This window comes from Lissotriton vulgaris, chromosome 6 (assembly GCF_964263255.1).
Source record: "Lissotriton vulgaris chromosome 6, aLisVul1.2, whole genome shotgun sequence".
NCBI classification, from domain to species: domain Eukaryota; kingdom Metazoa; phylum Chordata; class Amphibia; order Caudata; family Salamandridae; genus Lissotriton; species Lissotriton vulgaris.
In genome coordinates, this window is record NC_141694.1 from 127,780,059 (window position 1) to 127,804,063 (window position 24,005).

Consider the following 24,005-nt stretch of genomic DNA (forward strand, 5'->3'; position numbering starts at 1 on the left):
ACTCTCTACTACACACTCTACTACACTCCCTACTACACATTCTCCTACACACTCTACTACACACTCTACTACACACTCACCACTCTACTACACACTCACCACTCTACTACACACTCACTAGTCTCTACTGCTCACTCTCTACTACACACTCTCTACTACACACTCTCTACTACACACTCTCTACTACACACTCTCTACTACACACTCTCTACTACACACTCTCTACTACACACTCTCTACTACACACTCTCTACTACACACTCTCTACTACACACTCTCTACTACACACTCACTACTCTCTACTACACACTCACTACTCTCTACTACACACTCACTACTCTACTACACACTCACTACTCACTACTCTCTACTCACTCTCTACTACTCACTACTACTCTCTCTCTACTACTCACTACTACTCGCTCTACTACTCTCTCTACTACTCACTCTCTACTACTCACTCTCTACTGCTCAACACATAAATAAAACATTTGTCATTTACAATGCCAAAAGCGCTAACTTTTGCAAAGGCGAGACCGTTGCATTGTAAATGCTTGTTCCATATTGAATTTGGGTTGTGTGAAAGAATTAAGTGGTATCCAGTATATTTGCACATTTATTTAACTGCTATATGTACTCTCTTATTTGAATTCCCGACAAGGGTCAGTGATATGAACTGTTAAATCAATACACATATATGAAAACATGCACATTTCTAAAATGTCTTTTTTACCGCCTTATTTGGCAATCGGAACAGCTATTGGCCTTGCTAGAATCACTCAAAAACAAACCTAAATTCAGTTTTATTTAAAAAAAGAAAATGCAGACAGGAAAATGTTTCTGACTATCTATAAAAATAAGTAAAAAATGCAAGGAGTGAGCCATAAGTACAATGCATACTGTTTCCCACAGATCCTTTCTATAGAGAAACAGTATGGAATCTTTTACAGCATCAAGCAACAAACCGAGTTTCAATGTGCTCTATATAGTAAGTTCAGCTAAACAAGTGTTAATAAGGTCCACAACAGCCAAGTTGGCCAGCTTTGCCTGTTAACATCTAACATCTATGCTTATCTTCCACTTGAGATGTGGACTATACCTGAATGTGTGTCCCAAGATGTGTAGCAGCCCTGTGGACCTCTAAGGGCGGAGAGAACCCTGGGTGTGAACAAAAATCATGCCAGCGTTTGAGTCTTTGATCACCCAATTGTAGAGGCTGGCCATCGAGTCAAAAGGGCATGAGGAACGTAAAAAGAAGCAAGCAGTCAATCATTTTAGCCAGTTCCTTGTTGACTTAATTTAGATGCCCTCATTTCTGGTTACTTAGATCCTGTGATGGAAGATTGCAAACTACTCTCTTGCACGTGAAGGTGAATCCCATGGAGATGTAAACCCATTCTAAGCAGACTTGTATTTGAGCTCAGTTTTATCCATATGACACTGGGCAGTTCAGTCAGTAAGATACATTTGTTTGGAGTTCTTACATGAAGTACACAAGGTGCTAGATCAGTGTTTGCAAAACTGTGTCTGCACCTGATTTTGGGTGGGTCGTGAAAGTCCTGGTCTGTATGGAAGTAAAAATGATTCGTCCTTTTTATGCAGCAGTGCTCAGCATTGTCTATAAGTTTTGTTGTAAACCAAACCATTGCAAGTTTTCCTAAGTAAGACTGAGTGAAATTTCCAGTATGTGTTACTGATGCTGTTTTTTCCTACTTCAGAGCCTTTATGTGTGGTCATATACAATCCTACCATTTGTGTATGACTTACACACACAAATGAAGAAATATGGGCCAGATCTGCTGACGGAAGATCTGGGTAACCAGATGCGAGTCCTGGCATTGTTTCAACAGCTTTTGTTTCTGGGCAAATCACTTATTCCCCAGTTCTTATAATAAAATGAAACTGACCATGTGTATTGTAAACTGGTACTCGTGTCAAGAGCTACAATGCCCTTCAGCTGTGTTCGTGCTATATAAAACTGAAAAATATATAGTGTAAAATGCAGCACTGGGCCTCATTGTAACACAAAATAGATACAAGGCATTCACCTGTACTCTTCTGCATAAGAGTAAGGGTTGTATATGACTTCATAGAAAAACGATTTTATGGAATGCCATTACTGAGAAACGATTTAATCTAAACTGTTTAATGGACATTTTTGGAATGAAAGGCATTTATTTACATGTTCGTGGGAACCATTTCATAGAATGTCTTTTTTGTAGGAATTGGCTTTTGAATGCTTATTTTATAAGTGCAAATCTAATGGTTGCACGTCTTACTTTCAGAAACAGTTTTGTCGGATATATTTATTTCAGTTCTTGACTTCAGGGGACATTATTTCTTTATCTTTTACATCGTCTATTACTTTGTATGCTTTTAATTTGCTGACCCATCACCATCTGTAAAACCCAACCTTTGCTGAACTCGCATCTTATACACACCATCAATCCCTGCCCCCTAGGATCCCTCCCTAAACTACACATCTCTGAAGCCTAAAAGCCCTTTCTACCCCGAAGATCCAGTATCACTAAAACGTAAAATCACTTACTACCCCTAACTTCACCCATTCCTGAACCCTAAAAATCCCCTTTCTATGTATAAACCCCACCCATCTCATACCCCTTAACATCTCAGCACACTCAAAATTCACCCATCCTTGAACCCTAAAAAACCCTCACTGCGCTTTAACAAGCTTTCCTCATGACCCATAAGAACTGCCAGGGGTGTAGAATTTAATAAAATATCTACTCGTCCATGGGACAGGTAGCTTCATATATCTACTTGTCCTGTACAAAATCCTCTTGTGCCTTTGGTGCCATCATGTAGTGCGCCGTCAAAAATTGGCAGCACTCATTATATAAGAGCTCGAATAATAACCTCTCTGGTTATGTCAGGCTCATAGTATATAAGGATTTGAGTACTAGTGATTTCCTTATTTTGCCTCTTTTCTGCAGATCTACCCATTCTTCCACCAACTGATATCTAGCATTTCACCTTTACATTGGCTTCCATGCATTCTTTCATCAGCCTTTCACCATTTTGTTTGTCAATTCATCCATCCATATCCAAATCTACCCATCGATCCCCAAACATCCATCCATCCATCTCAGCCATCTGTCCATCCTTTTGCTCACCCATCAGTTTACCCTTTCACTCATCCATCCTTTTACTCACTGATCCATCCACCCTGCAACCCATCTATGTTTTCACCCTTTCCTTCATCAACACATCCATCGTCCATCCCTATCATTCATCCTTTTACTCATTCATCCATCTAGGAAGCCACACTTACACTCATACTCACTCATCTATTTACCCTTTCACCCACACATCCATCCTTTCACTCACTCACTCACCCTTACACGCTAATTATGGGCCTTTGTCTGCCGAGCTGCAGACAGAAGAGGCTCAAGAGCTCCACCCCCCACTGCAGCTGCTAAAGCAAGTGGTTCACGACGCCCTTTGGGCCCAACCTATTCTTCCAGCTCCAAATCGATCATTCAAACTCATCCATCCCTCCTTCCTTCCATTCATACATCCATCCGCCCATCCATCCTTTCGTTCATCCATCCATCCATCCTTTCGTCCATCCATCCTTTCGTCCATCCATCCATCCTTTCGTCCATCCATCCTTTCGTCCATCCATCCTTTCGTCCATCCATCCTTTCGCTTATCCATCCACTTTCACCCCCTTTATCCACCCTTTCACTCGTATCCATCCACTCTTTGAATCATCCCTCCATCCAGCCATTCTTTTGTTCTTCCATCTTTCACCCTCCATCCTCCTTTCCACTCCTATCCATCAACCCTTTCACTCATCCCTCCATCCATCCTTTTGCTCTTCAGTCTTCCACCCCTCCTTGCTCCTTTTCACTCATATCCATCCTCCTTTTCACTCATATCATCCTCCTTTTCACTCATATCCATCCTCCCTTTCACTATCCCTCCATCCACCGTTTCACTTAACTATCTACCCATCAATCTATCCATCCTTCCACCCATCAATCTCTCCATATATACTTCCACCCATCTATCTATCCGTCCACACCACCATCCATCCATCCACCCACTCCATCAGCCATCCACCCACTCCATCAGCCATCCACCCACTCCATCAGCCATCCACCCACTCCATCAGCCATCCACCCACTCCATCAGCCATCCACCCACTCCATCAGCCATCCACCCACTATTTCTCGCATCCATCAATCCACCCTTTTAATCAACCATCCATCCTTTCACTCATCATTTCACGCATCCATCCACTCTTTCACTCATCCACTTTCACCCCATCCATCAATTCATTCACCCTTGCACTCCTCCATCCATTCTTTCACTCATCCATTCTTACATACATCCTTTCACTCATCATTTCACTCATCCATCAATTCTTTCACTCATCCATCCACTTTCACCCCATCCATCAATTCATTCACCCTTGCACTCCTCCATCCATTATTTCACTCATCCATTCTTACATACATCCTTTCACTCATTCATCCATGTATATATCCATCCACCATTTCATGTTCATTATGAACCTTTGTCTGAACATGCAGAAAGAAGAGGCCCATTAAGAACTCCGCAGCTGCTGTAGCTGCTACAGCTGCGAGGTAAGATGTCCCTGGTGCACGCACAAAGGGAGATTAGGCCCAGTGCAAGGAGAGAAATGAGGGTGCGCCTGAGGATTGCATCAATTCCCCATGGGCAAACGTATTAACTTAAATGTAAGCCCTGGATGGTAAAATAGAGGCCAAGGGGGGCGGGCCAGGGTGGTCGGAGGGGGCAACAGAGGTAGGTGGGGTGGGCCCTGCGTGAAACATAAGGTGTACAGGCAAAGCAAAGTGTAAAGGAGGGTTGTGCGGGGGCTGCATGAGAAGGGAAAGCATGCGCTTTACTGTAGGCCCCCCGGAGGCGAGGGTGAGGAGGGATCTTAGAGCCAATTTGAGGCTTAAGGGTGAAGCACAGAATAAAAGGCAGGGGGGTTACAAGGTTAAAGTCGGAGCAGAAGCCAAGAGGCCCTTAAGGCAGCCTCTTAGATTCCAGTGATGTCTGTGTTCTGGAGCTGCGTCTTGTGGTCGAAGAAAAGCCTGGAAGCCACACAAGAGCCTCGGGGAGAAAGCAAAAAGACTCTTACTTGACCGTGCTGTGGATGTTTTATATGGAGCTGCAACTTTGAGCTCTGCTCCATCCTGTTGTAGTTCTGTTCTGGGTAAATTAAAGTGCAGGCCCCAGATTTTGCATTGAACCTTTCATTGCCAATAAAGTGCTCAGAGCTCCTTATTAACTAGGTGTGACCAAAAGGGTTGAACAGCTGTGTATCAGATTACTGTAAGACTGTCTACTTGTCCTTTGGACAAGTTAGAAATTAAAACATCTTGCCCTTCTAAGAAATCTAGATGTCTCGGGCATCGGGAGATAGGACTTCCCCACCCCTGACTCCTCATCACCCTAAACTACTTACCCCTAAAAAAACAATTCTACATCTAAACACCTCCTGAATCCTTAAAGCTCCTCATAATCCTAAATATCCACCCCATCCTGAACCCTAAACTCTACCCTATCCTGAACCCTAAAAACTCTTCTCCACCCTATTCGCTAACCTTAAAAACCTTCCCCGTCCCCAAACTCCACCGATCTTGAACTCTAAAACCCCTCAACACCCTTACACTCCTCACTTGTGAGAAGTTGGCCTGGCATATGCTGTCCACTATTCTATTGGGCACCTTGCACCTGTTCAAACGACCCTTATTGATTGTAGGTTTAAATACAGCCTATATAGAAAGCTATCCTTGTGGTAGCTGTGGAGAGGAGACTTTAGGCGAAGTCGTGAAGGAATGTAAAACAGCTTGTTTTACTAGTCTATAATCTCATGAATCTCCAAATGAAAGAACCACACCAGGTATATATATATAAAATATGTGTATTTATTCTAAACACATCCCTCTAGTCTCTTCATGAGGCTAGAGGCAAAAGTACATTCAGTAAACTTATTTAGCACACAGTAAATTAGCACAGTATACGTTGAGCCCCAGGGGCGTACCAAACCAAATTATCTATACTTCTATAATACTGTTATAAAGAGATAACTGTGTCCTTTGAGCCAGGTAAACTCAAAGTACACCACCAATCGCAACACCCAATACAGCGTTGGAAAGGGGAGGCCCAGTAGATGGGCATAGGCTATATAATATATATATATATATATATATATATATATATATATATATATATATATATATATATATATATATATATATGTGTATGTATATATATATATATGTTTAAAAAATTTACAATAAAAAAGTAGTCCCTTCGAAGTAGTTCCGGCCGTGTGCGCTAACCACATACGAGCTGACATCATCATCTGAGGACGGGAGCGCAAGGAGGAGCGGCGGACAGGACCGCGGAGAGGAGCGGCGGACAGCAGCGCGGGGAGGAGCCGAGAACTTAGCCACACTGGAGCGGCCTGAGGTACGTGAACCACGGGGAGGCGCGGTGAAGTAAGGAGGACTGGACTGCAGCGGCAGCAGACAACAGCGCGGGGAGGAGCGGAGAACTTAGCCACACTGGAGCGGCCTGAGGTACGTGAACCGCGGGGAGGAGCGGCGAAGTAAGGTGACTGGAGCGGGATGACAGGTAAACTTTAGCACTGCAGCGGGGCGTGTATACTGGCTTTGTTCGTTTGCAGCGTCGGATGCGTGGCCACAGTGTTAGGGAGCAGGGCGTGTGCGGATGATTGGGGGCACTGAAGGAGGCGGTGAACTTGGGCTGAGGTTGTGGTTGGGGGCCTGGGTTTCGGCAACTGGGAGCAAGCCTGATTGCCCCCGGACAACGTGGGAATGGAAGTGAGCCTGGGGTTAAGCAGAGTTAAGAATAAGTACCAGCGCCCAAAACTCTGCTTAAAAGTACAGAACCAGTGCAATTACATGTCGGCGGGTGGAATACCAGCAAACATGAAAGTATTTATTGTAAATACTTTCAGGTTATGTATTTTTTGATGAAAAAATAATTTTTATAAAAACAGAAAATATCTATATATCTATATATATATATATATATATATATATATATATATATATATATATATATATATATATATATATATATATATACTTTTGATAAATAAAACACAATCTAAATGAGTCACTTCTCTTTCGTTTTCCTTGTATCTGTGCTGTATATCAGATATTGTTAGAGCTATTGCCAACTTCTAAATCAGATGGGTTTGACAAGAGGTTGTTCCTTTTTGTATTTACTCAATCACCCTCCTCTTGGACCTCAAAGAAACAGGGGGTACCTTAGTTTTATAGCTAAAGTTAGATATAACCTTACTCTCTGAAGTGGTTGCTTGGTCGAGCAGTAAGGCAGTATCGGAGGGCAGTGTAAAGCATTTGTTGTACACATAGTCAGCAAATTGTCTTGCACACTCAAGAACTGAACTCTAGGCCAATTGTTTGTATAAAAATATATAGTTTATTTTTAAAACCAACAAGGTATCAAAATATACTTTCTCAGAATGAGATACTTTAGTTAAATACTTTTCAAATAGGCAATAGACTTTTGAATACAATAGCTACAGTTATTGCAATAGGCAACACAATTTCAAACACAGTATAACATTGAGCTCAATAAGAATTTCTAGTTAAATGCAATTAGTTACTTTATACATCACTTTTCTAACCACAGGACTGGATCCTAGATTGTCCTGGGACATCTCCTGTAAACAATTAAGTAAAAGCGTTTTTGTTACAGTTGTGATTTTTAAGTAATATTATTGTATTTGAAAAGTTTGCACTTTTTCACATAGAATCACCAATGTTATCCTATGGGAGGAAATTCACTTAGCAGGTAAATGTTATTGTTACTTTTGCAGCGTGAATCTTACTGGATTCACTATGCTGTGCATATTCCACTATCTGGTGGTTGGGGTCCGGAATCATAGTTTTTTAGGTCTCGCCTTTTCCATTGGAAAATGGCGAGAATTCAAGTGCTCGATCCACTAGTCAAACCACTGCAGTTTCTTCACAGTGCATGTGAAAAGCGGGAGAATCACGTGACCACAAGCCTCTCGTGAACGAGCCCAGCCAGCCCATTTCCCCACAGGCTTCCCCATTGCATCACCACATCAAAGCCACCCATCTGTTGCTTCCCCAGCGTGGTGCCGCCAGCAGCTTCACTTCAGGCATCCACTCCCCCGCCCCCTACTTCACACTTCTCACGGTCACCAGGCTGTGTTTCGCATTTCTCCCCCCCCCCTCCTCCCCACTATCATTCTGCTATGCAGATCGTTTCTTTTCTCTTAATTCTAAGAATAATATGATGTTATTATTTTTAATGCTTGGCTTGCACAGCTCCCACCCACTCCCGTATCCTTGCATCTTTGATCTTTCTTTTTAGACTTAGGATGTGACGCATATGCTACAGCACAATTATAGTGTAGCTCTCCAGAGGACATGCAATCCATAAGCTATACGGTATCAGTAATCTTTTCAGCAAAAAAAATACTGCCAAGGGACACAAGATGGCAGTATTGGCAAAAATGTGGTGAATAACAGAACCATTTAATAGCGTTAACACATTAAAAGTGTGGCGTTGTTCTAACCGGCTTGTTGAGTATGTAATGTTTGTTTGTGTACTTTGACTTTATTTGCATTGCGCCCTATGATTTATTTATTGGTACCATTCCTCTTGTTTGTTATTTGGTTATCGGCACACTTGCACCCTTTATATCATTACTCTTTGAACACGTAGTACATTTCCTACCTCTGCACCAGTACATTATCTAGGGTCCCGTGCACTGCACCGTTGTTCGAACACCAGCACCAGCCTCGAGTCACTGCCACTTCGTTGAAGTAAGTTAAGTTACCATCAGCCTTGACTTAGCATGTTTTGGGCCCTCTTGTCACCTTATTTCGTTTGTTTGTTAAATTGCTACAAGCTCATAACTAGGATGCACCCGCGTTCACTTACTAGTCATTGAGTTGGTTTACACACTGCGATTTTAGCATGTTTGTCACACTTGGTACAGCCAGTATTTTTTCCTTACAATAACATGTGAGGCAACAATTTTTGAGCTCTTATAGTGCTCTTAACAATGGTACACCCGTTTTTTTATTCATTTATTTGGTTGACACACTTGCGATTTGTGTATGTCCATGATTTTCGTTCTAACAGTCAGTACACACTTTTAGTAAATTTGTTTGCATGGCAATTTATAGACGCCCCATTTGACCCTCCTCCCCTGAGAGTTGGCACGGTTCAGTGCCTTGTCTATTATTATTTCGTTACACCTTCCGAGTTCACCTGGGTGAAGGTGCAGGTACACCAATGTCGGTTGGTTACTCATGATTTCTTTGCCTTATTTTTGTATAGAATTCCCCTGACGAAGGGCAAACAGTGCACGAAATGCATTGGGCGAAGTGGAAATGTATGCTGATATGCATTTAAGTTGGCTCTATGGAGTGATGATATGATGAAATGAATATCGTCCCATCAAACAAAGAATAAAATACCTTTGTCAATCCACTTGAAGATCCTTGCCTAAATTTTGGATTAAACTTTTGAAACAATCTCTTGACATTGCAACTCGCGACATTCCTGCCGTGCTCAGGGGGACGTTTTTATTTAGTTCATTGGTTTCAGGGGTATTCTTCGGTATAGTTGCGTACCTCCTGCAGCTTCTTTATTATGAATACATTTAGAGGGCCTTTTGTAGGCAGGGGGACTGTCGCCATGAAGAATAGAAAAGTAAGGTCCCCGACCTGGACATATCAAACTGGAAAGGTGAGTTGCTGTTAAAGCAGCAGCTGGAACCCTCTTCACACATGGGCATTCCAGGCTGCCAGTGATGCTTATCACAAACGTAGCTTGTTTTCATTGCACTCTCCCTGCCCTCCTCCGGTGCCCACGTGCTGGTTTATCCACCCCATCCCCCTCCCACTTGTTGGTGCGCCCTCATACGCCCCTTTGTCTGTTGTTGCTTCCTCGTGCTCAACAGCCCTCCCTTCCCCCTCCCCCGCTTATAGATTACTTTTCTAACCACAGGACTGGATCCTAGATTCAGTCCTGGGACATCTCCTGTAAACAATTAAGTAAAAGCGTTTTCGTTACAGTTGTGATTCTTAAGTAATATTATTGTATTTGAAAAGTTGGCACTTTTTCACATAGAATCACCAATGTTATCCTATGGGAGGAAAGTCACTTAGCAGGTAAATGTTATTGTTACTTTTGCAGTGTGAATCTTTCTGGATTCACTATGCTGTGCATATTCCACTATCTGGTGGTTGGGTCCGGAATCGTAGTTTTTTTCTCTTTTTTTCGTAGCCCAGGTGGGCGTCGACGTCTCACCATTTGGTGTACCTTCGGTGACGTCTGCATGCTTCCGGTGGAAGCTCCCACCCTTGGGCGCCATATTCAGATTCTTTTTTCCGCTGTTGGGTCTGGATCGTCACGTGAAGCTCCAGAAGTTTTGGAGGAGAAAAGGAGAAAATACAGCAACTTTTCGACAGAAAAGACCTAAGAAGATTATGAGAAGACAATCAGAGAGGAGATGGGGAAAAACTTCGAGATCTTCGACGCCCTTTGGAGAATGCGCACACAGGGGGCCCCCTGAGCGTAGGGATGTACAAGACACCCTTTAAATTCTGCAGAAACTGCCACCACAAGTTCACGCAGAAGGACCCGCACCCAGTCTGCAACCTCTGCCTGCCGATCGACCCTGAGAGCAAAGACTGCAACGCCTGCTCAGTCTTCAAACCGAAGACACTCCGGTTCGAGAGAAGCAGAGGATAGCTCACTACACGATGCAGGGCAAAGGCCAGGCCCCGACGCTTTACGAACTGGGCCTCTCCACCGACAACTAGGACATCGCCGAAGGTCCAGATGAATTTACGGTCGCAGAGACCGATAAGAAAACGTATGACAAGGTAGGAGAGTCTACGGCCCTGAAAACCTCGACAGGGCCTCGAAAGCCTGAGACAGACTCTCGAAAATCAGAGTCCAGAGCCTCGAAGGGAGCACCGGCGCCGAAAACTGACAACCGAAGCTGCATCCCCCGATAAAGGGCCCAGCGGATCCTTCGAGAAGGACCCCCGGGCGCCGAAGACCGGCGAAAAGCCAAGGTCGTCGAAGCAAGCCCCCGAAAAAGTGACTTCGACTTCGAAGGAGAAGGAGCCGAAATAAGCTTCGACGTCGATGACACAGTCTAAGAGAGCAGCCGAAACGCTTGACGACGAGCAGGCCGCACAGTTAGAGAGAGGAAAAAAAGGCTCGAGACCGAGATGGAAAACATCCTTCAGAGGAAGAATGACTTCGAGGAAAAGATGTAAAGTTTCAGGATCCCCTCGAAGCCAGCGACGGGCGTCGCTGAAGTGCAGGAACACGAGAAGTTTGACGTGGAAGAGCCGCCGAAAACTCCGGAGCCCTCGGAACACGAAGAGGAAGAGGACCTCTATTACACAGAGGGTGAATATGGGGAGCAGCAGTCAAGTTACCGCTCAGGATCCTCGACGGCCCAAGACCTGGAATGGCAGGACATCGAGGCCGAAAACCCGGAGTAGCCTGTTTGATTGATTTGATTTGTCCACTTATAAAGCGCGCGAATGTCCAGTCTTCGCGCCTGTGGAGACATATCCCTCGAGGCCTTCGCCACCAGATGATATTGGGGCATACAATGAGGTCGTCGGGAAGGCAGCAGCAGCTTATGGGGTTAAGCTGGAAGAGGAGAAGCCTAAAGCAGACTTCCTGCTGGAAACATTGCTCCCCACACAGACAAGAAGCCAGTTCTTGCCCATGCTAAAAAGTATCACGGATCAGGGGAAGGAAATGCAAATTCTCCTCCCAGGACCCTGCTTACATCAAGGGGTCCGTCACAGCAGATTCCATAATCGCTGCAACGGACAGAAGGGCCAACTTCCCAACAACATCTGGGCCACCACCTGAGAAGGGAAGCAGGAGGATGGACCTGACGGGCATAAAAGTTGAGAGGATCGCCGCAATGCATTGGCGGATGGCTAACTCCAACGCCCTCCTGAACAGGCACCAATACCAACATTGGGATGAGATCGGTCAATTGCTCAAGCACCTCCCAGAGCAATACCTTCAGAGGGCAACGCACTTTGTGGAAGAAGGGAAAAGCATTGCTAACTCGTGCCTGAAGACAGCCTTGGATGGGGCTGAAACATCCAGCGGACTGATGGCTATAGGCTCACAGAGAGAAGGCAAGCCTGGCTCAGGATCTCTGGCTTCAAAACTGAGGTTCAGAACATCATGAGCACACCTTTCAATGGAGAAACACTGTTCGAAGCCCCAGTTGATGAGAAACTCACCCAACTGAAGAAAGACAATGAGACGGCAAGGTCCATAGGGGCTCTGCAATTCAGGGGGCTGAGGAGAGGCACTCCTATGCGGAGGCTTAACAGAAGGGGTGCAAACCAGCAAGGATAATCACACCAGGCGTTCCACCAGGGTCAACAGAGTGACAACCAAGGTCACCAGGGCCAGCAGAAGCAAAACTGGAACTATCAGAACAGGGGCCAGTCCTTTAGAGGAAAAGGAAACGGACGGGGCCATAGGAGAGGCGGTGAACACCCCCCCTCTAATTGACTTCACACGGAAAAAGGTGCTCACCCACTCAAACCCTCCACGGGAGGAGCACGGGAAAACAAAGAGGAGAGGGCTACACAGACAAGACACAAAAGAGCATGTAACACCAGTAGGAGGCAGGCTGAGATTTTTTTTCTCTAGGAGTGGAGAAAAATAACCACAGACAAGTGAATACTCAACATCGTACTGTTCGGATACTGCATAGAGTTGGAAAAGAGACCACCAAACAGAAAGCCAAAGAAAAGAGCACTCTGGAAGAGAGCTGCAATTGCTCCAAGAGGAAGCTCAAGAACTCCTCCTCAAAGAGGTCATCGAACCGGTCCCATTCAAAGAACAGAACAGGGGAGTGTACTCAAACTACTTCCTGGTGCCAAAAGTGGACGAAAGCCTAAGACCCTTCCTGGATCTACGGTTCCTAAACAAGTATGTAAAGATTCAAAAATTCAAGATGACGTCCCTACAAGAGGTCATCCCACAGATAAAGGCTGGGGACTTCTTGTCCACCGTAGACCTCAAAGATGCGTACCTGCACATCCCCATGAACAGGCAGCACAAGCACATGCTAAGATTCATAGTAAACAAGGATCACTACCAATTCACAACCCTAGCATTCGGTCTAAAGTCCGCACCAAGGGTATTCACCAAATGCCTCGCAGCAGTGGCCGCACATCTGCGAAGAGAGGGGATACACGTGTACCCCTACCTCGATGACTGGCTCATAAAGGCAAGCTCTTACAGGACATGCAAGGTTCATGCAGAGCAGGTCACAAGAATGCTAACAAGCCTGGGTTTCTCCATACACTGGGGAAAGTGCTCGATGGAAACCGGAGCAAGTGAAGATCTTCTTGGGAGCTCAAATCAACACCGTCCAATGCAGGGTGTTACCCAGCGAAAAGAGGACACCCAGCCTACTGAGGGAGAAACGCCACTACCAGAAGGGGCGAGCTCTGACAGTGAGCAAGAATGATGGCGTCATGCATTCACCTGGTCCCCAATGTACGCCTACGACTCCAAGTGTGGCTGCAACAGCAATGGTCACAAGCTACAGGAATTTGGGAGGATCTAGTGGTTGTAACGCACAAGGTGCAGGAAGAAATGAAGTGGTAGACCAAAGAGGATAACAATAGGGAAGCCTCTAACGCCACCGGATCCAACCGTGACCATCACCACAGACTCATCCCAGAAGGGATGGGGCGCACACATGAACAGGCTCAGAGTGAGGGGTCTGTGGAGCACAGCGGAGGTGATCAGACACATCAATTACCTAGAGCTGGAAACAGTGTTGCTTGCCCTCAAGGCCTTTCAGAAACAACTGTACAACCAAAAGGTGCTGATACAGACAACACCACAACGATGTTTTACATCAACAAGCAGGGGGGTACTCAATCATTCCCTCTGTCAAGCTTGGCACAGGATATCTGGAGATTGGCAATACCACTCAAAATAGACCTGCTAGCCGTACACCTGCCAGGGAAGGACAATGTAGAAGCGGATTGGCTCAGCAGGCAGTCTTCAGCATCCCACGAGTGGGAACTCAACATACAGGAAACAAAGACTATTCAGGAGGTGGGGCACTCCGACAATAGACCTGTTTGCAACACGCCAGAATGCAAAATGCCAGTACTTTGCATCCAGACAACCAGAGGCACTATCCCAGGTGAATGCCCAATGGATAAGCTGGTCAAAAACATTGCCTACGCTTTTCCCCCCGATACCACTGATCCCCAGGGTTCTCAACAAAGGCATGACGAGCAACATGGCGCTCATCCTAGTGGCACCACAATGGGCCAGGCAGACCTGGTACTCACAGATAATGGAGATGGCGCAGGGTCCACCCCACAAGTTCTCAAAAAGAAGAGACCTACTCTCCATGGAAAACAGAAGTTCTACACCCAGAGCCGGAGAGCCTCAGCCTCTCAGCTTGGCTCCTGAGGACTTGGAGAGTTCGCACATCCAAAACTACCAGAGAGCACCCTGCGGGAGGCAAGAAGGCCCAGCACAGGCAAGTGCTATGAGGAAAAATGGAAAAGATTCACTTAATGGTGCTGCAAGAAAAAATTTCATAGAAAGCTGACCAGGAAATCAACGGTACTAAGATACCTCACCCACCTAATAAAAGCTAAGCTAAGCTCATCCTCGCTGAGGGTACACCTGGCAGCGATTGTGGTATACACAAGAGGAGGAACAGGGAGAAGCTTCTTTACATCTCAAGTAGTAAAAAGATTCCTGGAAGGGGCTAAAAGAATAGTGCCACCTAAAAGGATGCCGCCGCCGGCTTGGAACCTGAATGTGGCACTGACAGAGCTCATGAAAGCACCTTTCGAACCCATCCACAAGGCATCACTGCAAATGCTGACAATGAAAGCGGCCTTTCTGGTAGCAATCACCTCGCTACGCAGGGTGAGCGAACTACATGCACTAACACTGTAGGAACCCTACATCCAGATAGTGACAGGGTCGTGATGAGAACAGACCCGCACTTCATGCCAAAGGTGGTGTCAAGGTTCCACATGAATCGGAGTATTCAAATTCCTAGCTTCTTCCAGAACCCCACGACAAGCGCTGAGAGGGCGCTCCACACTCTAGACGCAAGAAGGGCAGTGATGCACTACATTGAAAGGACGAAGGAACACAGGAAGACAAAACAGTTCTTCGTATCCTTAGCTAACAGTTACCTGGGTAGACCGGTGACTAAGAATACCATAGCTCGATAGATCGTACAAACGATACAATTCTGCCACAAGCAAGCGGGGCAGGAGCTAACAGGAGGGGCACAGGCCCACTCGACCAGGAATAAAGGAGCAACAATTGCCTTTCTGGCCAACACACCAATTCAGGACACATGCCTGGCGGCAACATGGGCTTCAGTGCACACGTTTACTAAGCACTATTGCGTGGATGTACAGATGAACAAGGAAGCACAAGTAGGACAAAGAGTGCTTAAACATATATTCAACAACCAATGCTCATCTTCCACCCAGACGCCACAGAAGTAACGAAACTGCTACAAAATCTATGCACAGCATAGTGAATCAAGAAAGATTCACGCTGCAAAACGAATAGTTTCTTGCCTGTCGGTGTAGTTTTGCAGCTTGAAGATCTTTCTGGATTCACCAGCGAACCCACCCGCCTCCGCCAGAAAGATGAGGCTGGAGAAGAAGGTGGAAACACATGGAATAGAAAGCAAGTTGAAGCTTACAAGATACGTGAAAAGAATTACATGGGAGGAAGGTTTAACAAACCTAGCCATAGATTCACTACAAGGACACAAAAGAGAAAAATAAAGAATCCAAAGATGGCGCCCAAGGGTGGGAGCTTCCGGACGCATGCCGACGTCACCGAAGGTACACCAAATGGTGTGACGTCGACACCCACCTGGGCTACGAAAAAAAAGACTACGATTCCAGACCCAACCACCAGATAGCGGAATATGCACAGCATAGTGAATCTAGAAAGATCTTCAAGCTGCAAAACTACACCGACAGGTAAACTATTCGTTTTTCTTACACCAGTGCTGTATCCAGGATCCAACACCGAGTATCTCCTGTAAACAATTGAAAGAATGCGTTTAAGTCATACAGGCGACTTTTAAGGAATATTTGTAAGTTTAGAAATTGGACACTTGGTGAAAACCAGACAATGGATTCCTATGGAGGAAAATTGAGTTAACAGTAAATCACGGTTATATTACAGCACTGGGATCTCCTGATAACAGGTGGGCAAATCAGAGTTTGTTCGGCTGATTGTCGATGAATATTTTAAAGTTTCAAAACTCCACACTTAGAAGAAATTCTGAGTGAAACCAGTCCATGTTACCATATGGAAGAAAAGTGAATTATCTACTTTTGGGTAAGTACTCAACTGGCAGAGTTAAGGTTCTGGGCATAGACTCGGGGGTCTCCCAAGGTCAGGTAGGTACAGTTGTTACACCCTCGGCTGCACAGGGGCAGTCGGATGCAGAGAGAGTAGGTCCAATGTTATCCTACAGAGGATAGGGGGCCTTCGGTGGGTTGCTGCTAGCAGGCAAGGCACGCGGCTGTGGGAGCTGAGCTCCTGGTCACTTACACAGGGCAAGTGGGGAAGTAGAATAGGGTAGTTGCTGCACTTCCAGCGGCACACGGGCAGCTGGGTGCCAGGTGCTTTTGAGCCATTGGGTGCTCAATGTTGTTCAGTGGGAGACTTCAAAATGGAACAAATGCTGCAGGCTCGGTGACAGATTCTTCAGGTGTGACCACCACTTCGAGAGGTAAGTTGGGATCTTGGAGAATAGGTAGACACCCAGGAGTTGGGCATAGGGGGCCGTGGGGCGCCGGGTGCAGGGGTGTCTTTATGCGATGGGAAATCTTACCCATAGCTGGTCGCGGTTGGAGATGTCCCTGGTTGTGAGGCTGCAGGTGTCAGGATTGTCGAGGAGGGTCTTTGGGCACTGGATTCCGGGAGGACGTCCTCGGGGTCTTTATCCACTCAGGCACGGGCCGGGCTCGACGGTTGTAGAGTGTGCTGCATTCGCGGTTCCTGGCAGGCACCAGGGTTTGTTGCTGTTTGAGCAGAACCACTGCTCGTGGTAATCCCAGTCTTTAGATGAGCAAGGCAGGCAGGTCCTCCAGGGTTTTCAAGGTTGCTATCCGCAGGAGATGCCGGCGGTTAAGCAGGAGCAGGTTCAAGGATCAACAGGCCTGGAGGGTTCTGGGGCTAAGTCAGTTGGTGTCTTCTTGTTAGCAGCTGCATGGCAGGTCTTCTTGTTTCTTGTTCTTCTTCTTGTTTTCAAATAGGGATCTGAGGAATGAAGATTCAGGGTGCCTATTCGCGCCAGGATTCTCTGGTAGTAACAGAGCGCGTTATAAAACAGCTAAAAATAAAATAAAATATATACTAATTTTAGGGGCGTTCCAGGTAGGTTAAGGGCAGGGACCAATGGATCCCTGTCCAGTGGTGAATACACCCCCTATCCTGCTCTTCTCCTGTGGGAGCGGGTAGGAGCCTACCTCTGATTGGGCAGGGCTACCTATCCTCAAGATGGCGGTAGCCCTGAGTTGTGCTTCACCTCGCCTCTCCCACCTGAGGGGTGGAGTTGGCACAGGCTGGCACACCCCCTTTCCTCACCTAGGGTTTCCCGCTTGTCTTGCCGCTAGAGTGGGGGTCGGAACCGGTGGGGAGTCAGTTGCGGAGTACAGCAATCGACCTGGAGAAGCTCACAAAAGACTGCATGCCTTTGATGCTTCCCCTGCCCATCCTGGGGGAGGAGGCTTGGCACCTCGTCCCAGGATGTGCATTGTTTCAGGCCCCCGAGAGCGGCAAGCTCTCGACCCAGGGGTCCAGAAATATGTCTGTTGGTGGCAGCCTCGGTAGCCACACAGTCAGGACACTGGGACTTGGTTAGGGTTCAGGGGGCATCTCTAAGATGCCCTCTGTAGTGCATTTGGCAGTCTTCAGTGTAGCCATCATGGTGCTGTGGAGTTCGTAATGACAACCTCCCAGCACTATATACTCTTAATGGCATCACTGCACTTACTGTGCCCAGGAATGGCCCTGGATACTGTAGGGGCACAGGGCTCATGCACCTTTGCCCACACCACTGGCATAGTGCACTCAGCTAGAGGGGTGACTAATGTATGCCAGGGCAGTGGGCATGACACACAGGGATGTGTGCCATGTCGGCTCTTTGTTTAGTTCAGCACCAAGACACTCAGCCTGCAAAGGCAGTGTGTGTGTCAGGCTACAGAGCCCCTAAGGGTGGCACAATAACTGCTGCAGCCCTTAGGGGTCTTCTCTGGTCACAATGCCCTGGGTACCTAGGGTACCATTTACCAGGGGCTGACATGTGGCCAGAGATGCCAATTTGGTTTTAGTTTCAACAATGTGTTATGGAATGAACACAGGCCCTGGGCACCTGATTGGCAGAGGCCAGGGCACACTCAGTCGAAGCACATCAGCAATTCTGCAAAAAGTTGGGGCATACCGTGCAAAAAAGATGGCCTTTCTCAGACTAACCTAAAAATATGAAGTAGATTACATTCCCTTTCGCTGCATCTCCTGCAGTTCAAGTAGCCAGAAATGTTGTCCTTTTGTAGTTTGTGTGTGGACCAGTACCTGTTATTTAGTACCTGGAAACTCAGGAACTACAGTTTAGATTCCCTATCATACCTGTCATGGTCCTGTAATGGGACAACCAGTCATCTGGGAAGTACTCTAGTCTCGCTATTGGCTGCCAATGCAATTATTTTGGGTAGGTTTCGAAGACCGCTCTATAATAACAGAACTGTGTAGGCCAGACCGCAGACCACTGTTGATGGTGCCATATTTTGAAGAAGTTCATAAAAGTATATTCACTTTGCAGACTATGTATAGGTTGACTGTTGTTGACAGCCCAGATAATCCAGACTGTTTTGCCTGCTGGGATTGAAAAGGTGTGCTAGAGCAAACAATGAAGCAATAAAAATATGACACTACTACGTCTATATGGAAGGGAATGTAACTGAAATTGCCTCTCTGAGGCCACTAGAGGTTGTGTGGAACTATAGTTTCTAGGGGGTCTTAGTCTGGGTTTATTCCTACTTCATACATGCACCGTACGACTTCTTTACCGATTACACCGTCCAACACTGCACTTCAGCACACCCATAAGTGTGTGTGCCTGGAGCAGTCTGGGCCTCTACTCCATATTGCAGTGTATGCACTATTTTGAACATGTTAATGACAGGAAGACTGACAGTTTGAAGCCGCATGGCTGCCTTTCACCGCAGGTAGCAACACGGTCTCCATTTCTAAGTGGGGGCCAAAGACTGCCTCCCCCCGCTTGCATGTTGGTTGGTGGGCTCATGTGTATTCTCAAAAAGGGTGTCCTCCAGTGGCACACTGACTGTGCCACTTCTCTGTGGTGTAGTCAGTGTGGCTCCTGACCAACATTTTGCCTCTGCGCTTGCATCTTCGGTATGGCACTGGTGCAAAATATTTGTTTGATTTGGCCTACACACCATGCAAATCAGGGCACACTTTTCTCAGTATTGTGCCAGAACACATTTGCTACAGATGCAATCCAGTTTGTGGAAGGTGCTGTCCAAGTACTTGTGTGTCCCTTCTATTCTACCATAGTGCCCCAGGGTGCAAAAGCAAGTCATCACCCCCCTTCCTGCATTCCCAATGCTCCACTCTGACAATATGTATAATAAAGCTCCTGCTGTCAATTTGAGCTTGCAGTTTTGTATTTTTTAGTATTTGTATCTGGTGGCCACTGTCATTTTGATGGGCTGTATTCTTCCCCACATTGACAGATTAAGAAGAGTGCATTTTATGAAGTCTTCGTTATCAAGGGAACACATTTGTTTTCCACTCGCTTATTAATGTGGATACAGAAGTATTCGAACCCTCTAGGAACTCCATTGCATGACATATACCCAGATTGTGACTCTGGTAGAAACACTATACATAGGTAGTGCTTCACATTAACCTGTTTAATCTTATAGCTAGATTAATTGGCAAACAAGTGAATCATTGACTTCACAGTTGTTATGGAGGCAGACTTGGTGAGTGAGTATATTGTCCGCATACAAGAGCACTTTGATCTGGCCAGAAACTGTATTGATCTATGAATTTCATCTGATTGGCAATTGAAAGTTGATAGTCTTTCCAGGGTAAAAAGGAACAAGGGTGTAATAGGGGGCATCCCTGGGGAGTGCCTCGCCTAACCATTATTGGTTTAGATAGGAACCTGTTGCAGTTAATGTTAGTAATTACACTTTCATACAGAAGAGTCTTGTTATATAGTTGTGCCCGAGATCAGTGCTCTTATGGGTCCGGAATAGAGCCCCATCTGTTCAAATCCTATTCAGCATCCAGTGAGTCAAAGCTCCGTTTCCCATAGGAGATTGACAAGTCTTGAGGTAGTTCTTGAGCAAGCGTCCTTGTACAAACCCCTCCTTATGAGGTACAAACCAATGATGGTGTGACTCTGGGGAGACTTGTCACCGAGATTTTATCCATGATCTTGACAATATTAAAGATATTTAATGATGGCGTGGGCAGTCGGGTGGACCCTTTCCTTGCTGCTTATTCTAGATTGCTTTTTTCTTATGTGCCAGGAGCTGGCATTTGGAATATGCCTAAAGGTTGCTCGCTTTTGGCACTTTTGCCCCCAAAAAACACAACTTAATTTTCTTTCACTTATCAATAGTATTACTACTTTCGCTCTTACTCCTTATTTCTGCTCTTCTATTGTCCCCTTTTTCCTTAATTGTATAGTCTTTCGTTGAGTCCTTTTTTTTTTTTCCGGTGCTCTTTTTCCCTATTATTTTTCCTCCCATTTCGTTTTGGAATTTTCTATACTGTATTTTCTTACAAATGCGATACCATCATGCCCCTTTACCCTCTGTTTTCTTGTTTTTCCATTTTTCATAATGTCGTTTTCTTGTCACATTTTGATATTTAACCCCTCCCATGCCCATGACTAGCTCAGCTCGTCATGAGCCATGGTGCTCCGGTGCTCTTGACGAGCTGAGCTCGTCATGGCCCTTGGAATGTTCGCCCACTGGGCTAATTACCGTGCTGTGCTGGGCGTTCCATTAAACGGGCTCGTCATGAGCACCTGAGCACCGTGGCTCATGACGAGCTGGGGGCGCTGTGCGGGCCCGCACCCCAGCACAGCGGGGAATAGCCCCAGCAGCCAAGGGGTTAAACTTTTGTTTTAGAAGCGAAACATTAAAGCAACACACCTATTTGAATTGTTGAAGTAAAATTGACTTGAATGTAGTAAACACCGTTTCTAGCCTACTCTTTTCATATATTTGGTGCGTGGTAGCTGAAAATGATGCAGCCCATATTAAAAATAGGTTTATTAGGAAAATGGTGTTAAATGCTTTATCAGGCCCAATGCTTTGGGATGTGACCGATTCGGTTTTCTTGTAAAACTGTCGAACAGAATAAGACTAAGACACAGTAATGGCGTAGCAGGCTGTAGGTCCTAGAGAATTGGAGGGGAGGAGGGAGAAAGGATAAAACAAGATGAGTAACTTGCTGGAAAATAACCGTAGCCATTAGAAACAGTTGCACAAGTTAAAATCTTTTCACTGCAAACAAAAATAAGTGTTTGAAGATCTAATGCATTTATACCTTCATTGCCCTACTTAAGCCACCTTTTGTTAATCTTGCAGAACATTAGTCAAAACAGTTATATACATCACTTTATACTCTTATGTTTCCATCATATTATGCCCATAGGTCTAGGGTGTATTATACATTAGAAGAAGTTCAGTTGATACACATTGAATCATTAACCTGAAATTCTGTCATTTACCATTCTTTCATGGATCCACATTTACCATCCTGGATTAAACACGAGCAATCCTAATGCAGTCCTTTAAAATCACCTATCTGACAAACTCTTTGACTGGATTTGTAACTTTACCATCTGCATTTCCACGTTCTTATATATGATTTGATAATTAAAGAAAATGGGCTTTCAATAGCGGTAAATCACTAACTTTTTTCTTCATTTTGTTTCTCCAAACAGCAAATGGAAAGGTGATAACAGCAGTGTCAACTGTTTGTGTATCAGCCCAGATGGAAAAATGTTGCTTTCGGCTGGTCGAACAATCAAACTGTGGGATTTGGAGACCAAAGAAGTCTACAGAGTATGTTTCCACTGCTAAGTATTTCTGCTTCCAACAAGTGTTAACACAACCAATAATCAATAGCGTTGCAGATCAGCCTGATGTGGTTCCATGAATGTGTTGAGCTAAAACGCCAAGTGTACCAACTGTTTCATTCAGGGTAGTTCCCCTGTGTGCAGTCACTCATTTGCTGATGGGACTAGCCGCTGCTAAACAGCCAGCAATGAAAGTTAGTTGAGGTACTAACCGTTACCATAAGTTAAGAAGACTTTTCCTGGAACACTAGGTGCTGATAAAGTTGTACAGCTCCAAAGGTCTGGGGTTCCTGGCTTTCCTTTAACATTATGTGGCAGTTGAGGGGCAACTAATGGAAAGTCTATTGGCCATGCTCTGGGTTGCGCCTATAGTACTCCAGAACTGGGACAGAAAACACATTGTCTATTAAATTAGATTTTCCCAGTGTAAAGTGTGTTCAAGTGTGTTTTTATTTCTTTAAACCGAAGAAATGTAATCAAATAAAACGTTGCCATTGGATTTCTTTGTTTTATATGTAAAAAAAGTTTTTGAAAGAATTTTGCTAATGTAAATGTGTATGTAACCCATGATGTAAATTAGTAGTGTTCCTTTTCTTTCTTCAGTTTCAATCAGTCAGCACTTGTTTTATTACACGTTACTTCTGTCATGCAATTTACATGTCCTGTTAAATGATCCTAATACACGAACAACCTTTTTCTAGTGCATCCTATCATTCAAGAGGAACAAGGCTCTCTGGATCAACAGTGATTCTGAATCATAAATACAGTTGAGTAGAAGTGTGGCTCAAGGCTTAGAGCGGCAGACCTTGATGCAGAACGCTGGCCAGGAACCAGGGTTCGATTCCCGCCTCGGCGGGTTTCGGGCTTAAATTCCTCTGACCGGATATTCTCGCCTCAGTGCCGATTCTAAGCATGGGTCCCACGCTGCAACTCTGGGCAATAGCTTGCTTAGTCTCCACAAAGGCCCCCTGATACACAAGGGAGGCCTGGTTTCACCATGGGATGCCCAGGAGTGGACAGCCCACACGGAAAAGCCAGGAGGGGTTCCCTTGTGGTAGGAGTACAAGCGCCGGGATGCCTCCGGGTCACTGTTCGCGCTATACAAATACGCCACATTTACATTTACACACAGTAGCCCCAAAGCCATCTGTTCATGCAGGTTTCAGACCTATTATTTTGAAGTCTTGCTCCTTTAGAAGCGATATCCTCTGCAGCCTGGATGTGAGCTCAAATTTTCTTTCAGTCAACCAGGGCAGAATTCAGGGTCACAGCAGTACCGTTGTAAATGATGTCCCTTTATAAGTCCCGGGAGCGACCTCCACCCCCCTTGAGGAAAATGAAGTACCTGTACACTTTTTGGGTGAGGGTAAGGTGTATAAAGCACCATCTCTAAATGCCTTGTGTTTTGAAAGTATCTTCTTCAGTTTCAATATTTGGTGGGAAATCATGAGTGTTCGCTCTCTGCTGCCTAGATTACAATAACGGAGTATTCACTTGAGTGCCTAAAAAAGAACTTTCACAGGATCCAGAAACCAGCATTTAGACTTTGCATGAGGCCTTGAAAGATAAAAAAGATAAATGATATGCCACTGGCCTAGAAAACAATCCACTGGTTCCCAGTGAAGCAAAGAATGAATTAAAAAAACTTTCTGTCAACCTTCACAACAATGCAGCCTGTCCTGTTCTCTTTAAAATGTTAAATAGTGACCTGAAACAATCCACCATCCCTTTCTTCGATCCTCAGTTATAAAATACTAAT

The 24,005-nt window shown here is 45.4% G+C and overlaps 1 protein-coding gene across 1 annotated transcript in view; it reads left to right on the plus strand.

Moving 5' to 3' along the window:
* Window positions 1-24,005, plus strand: part of WDR43 (WD repeat domain 43) — a 465,298-nt gene that overhangs the window by 102,000 nt on the left and 339,293 nt on the right. Inside the window, exon 4 of the mRNA XM_086926143.1 lies at window positions 22,112-22,232. Within this exon, the coding sequence (XP_086782269.1) occupies window positions 22,112-22,232 (121 nt within the window). The remainder of the gene's footprint in view (window positions 1-22,111; window positions 22,233-24,005) is intronic.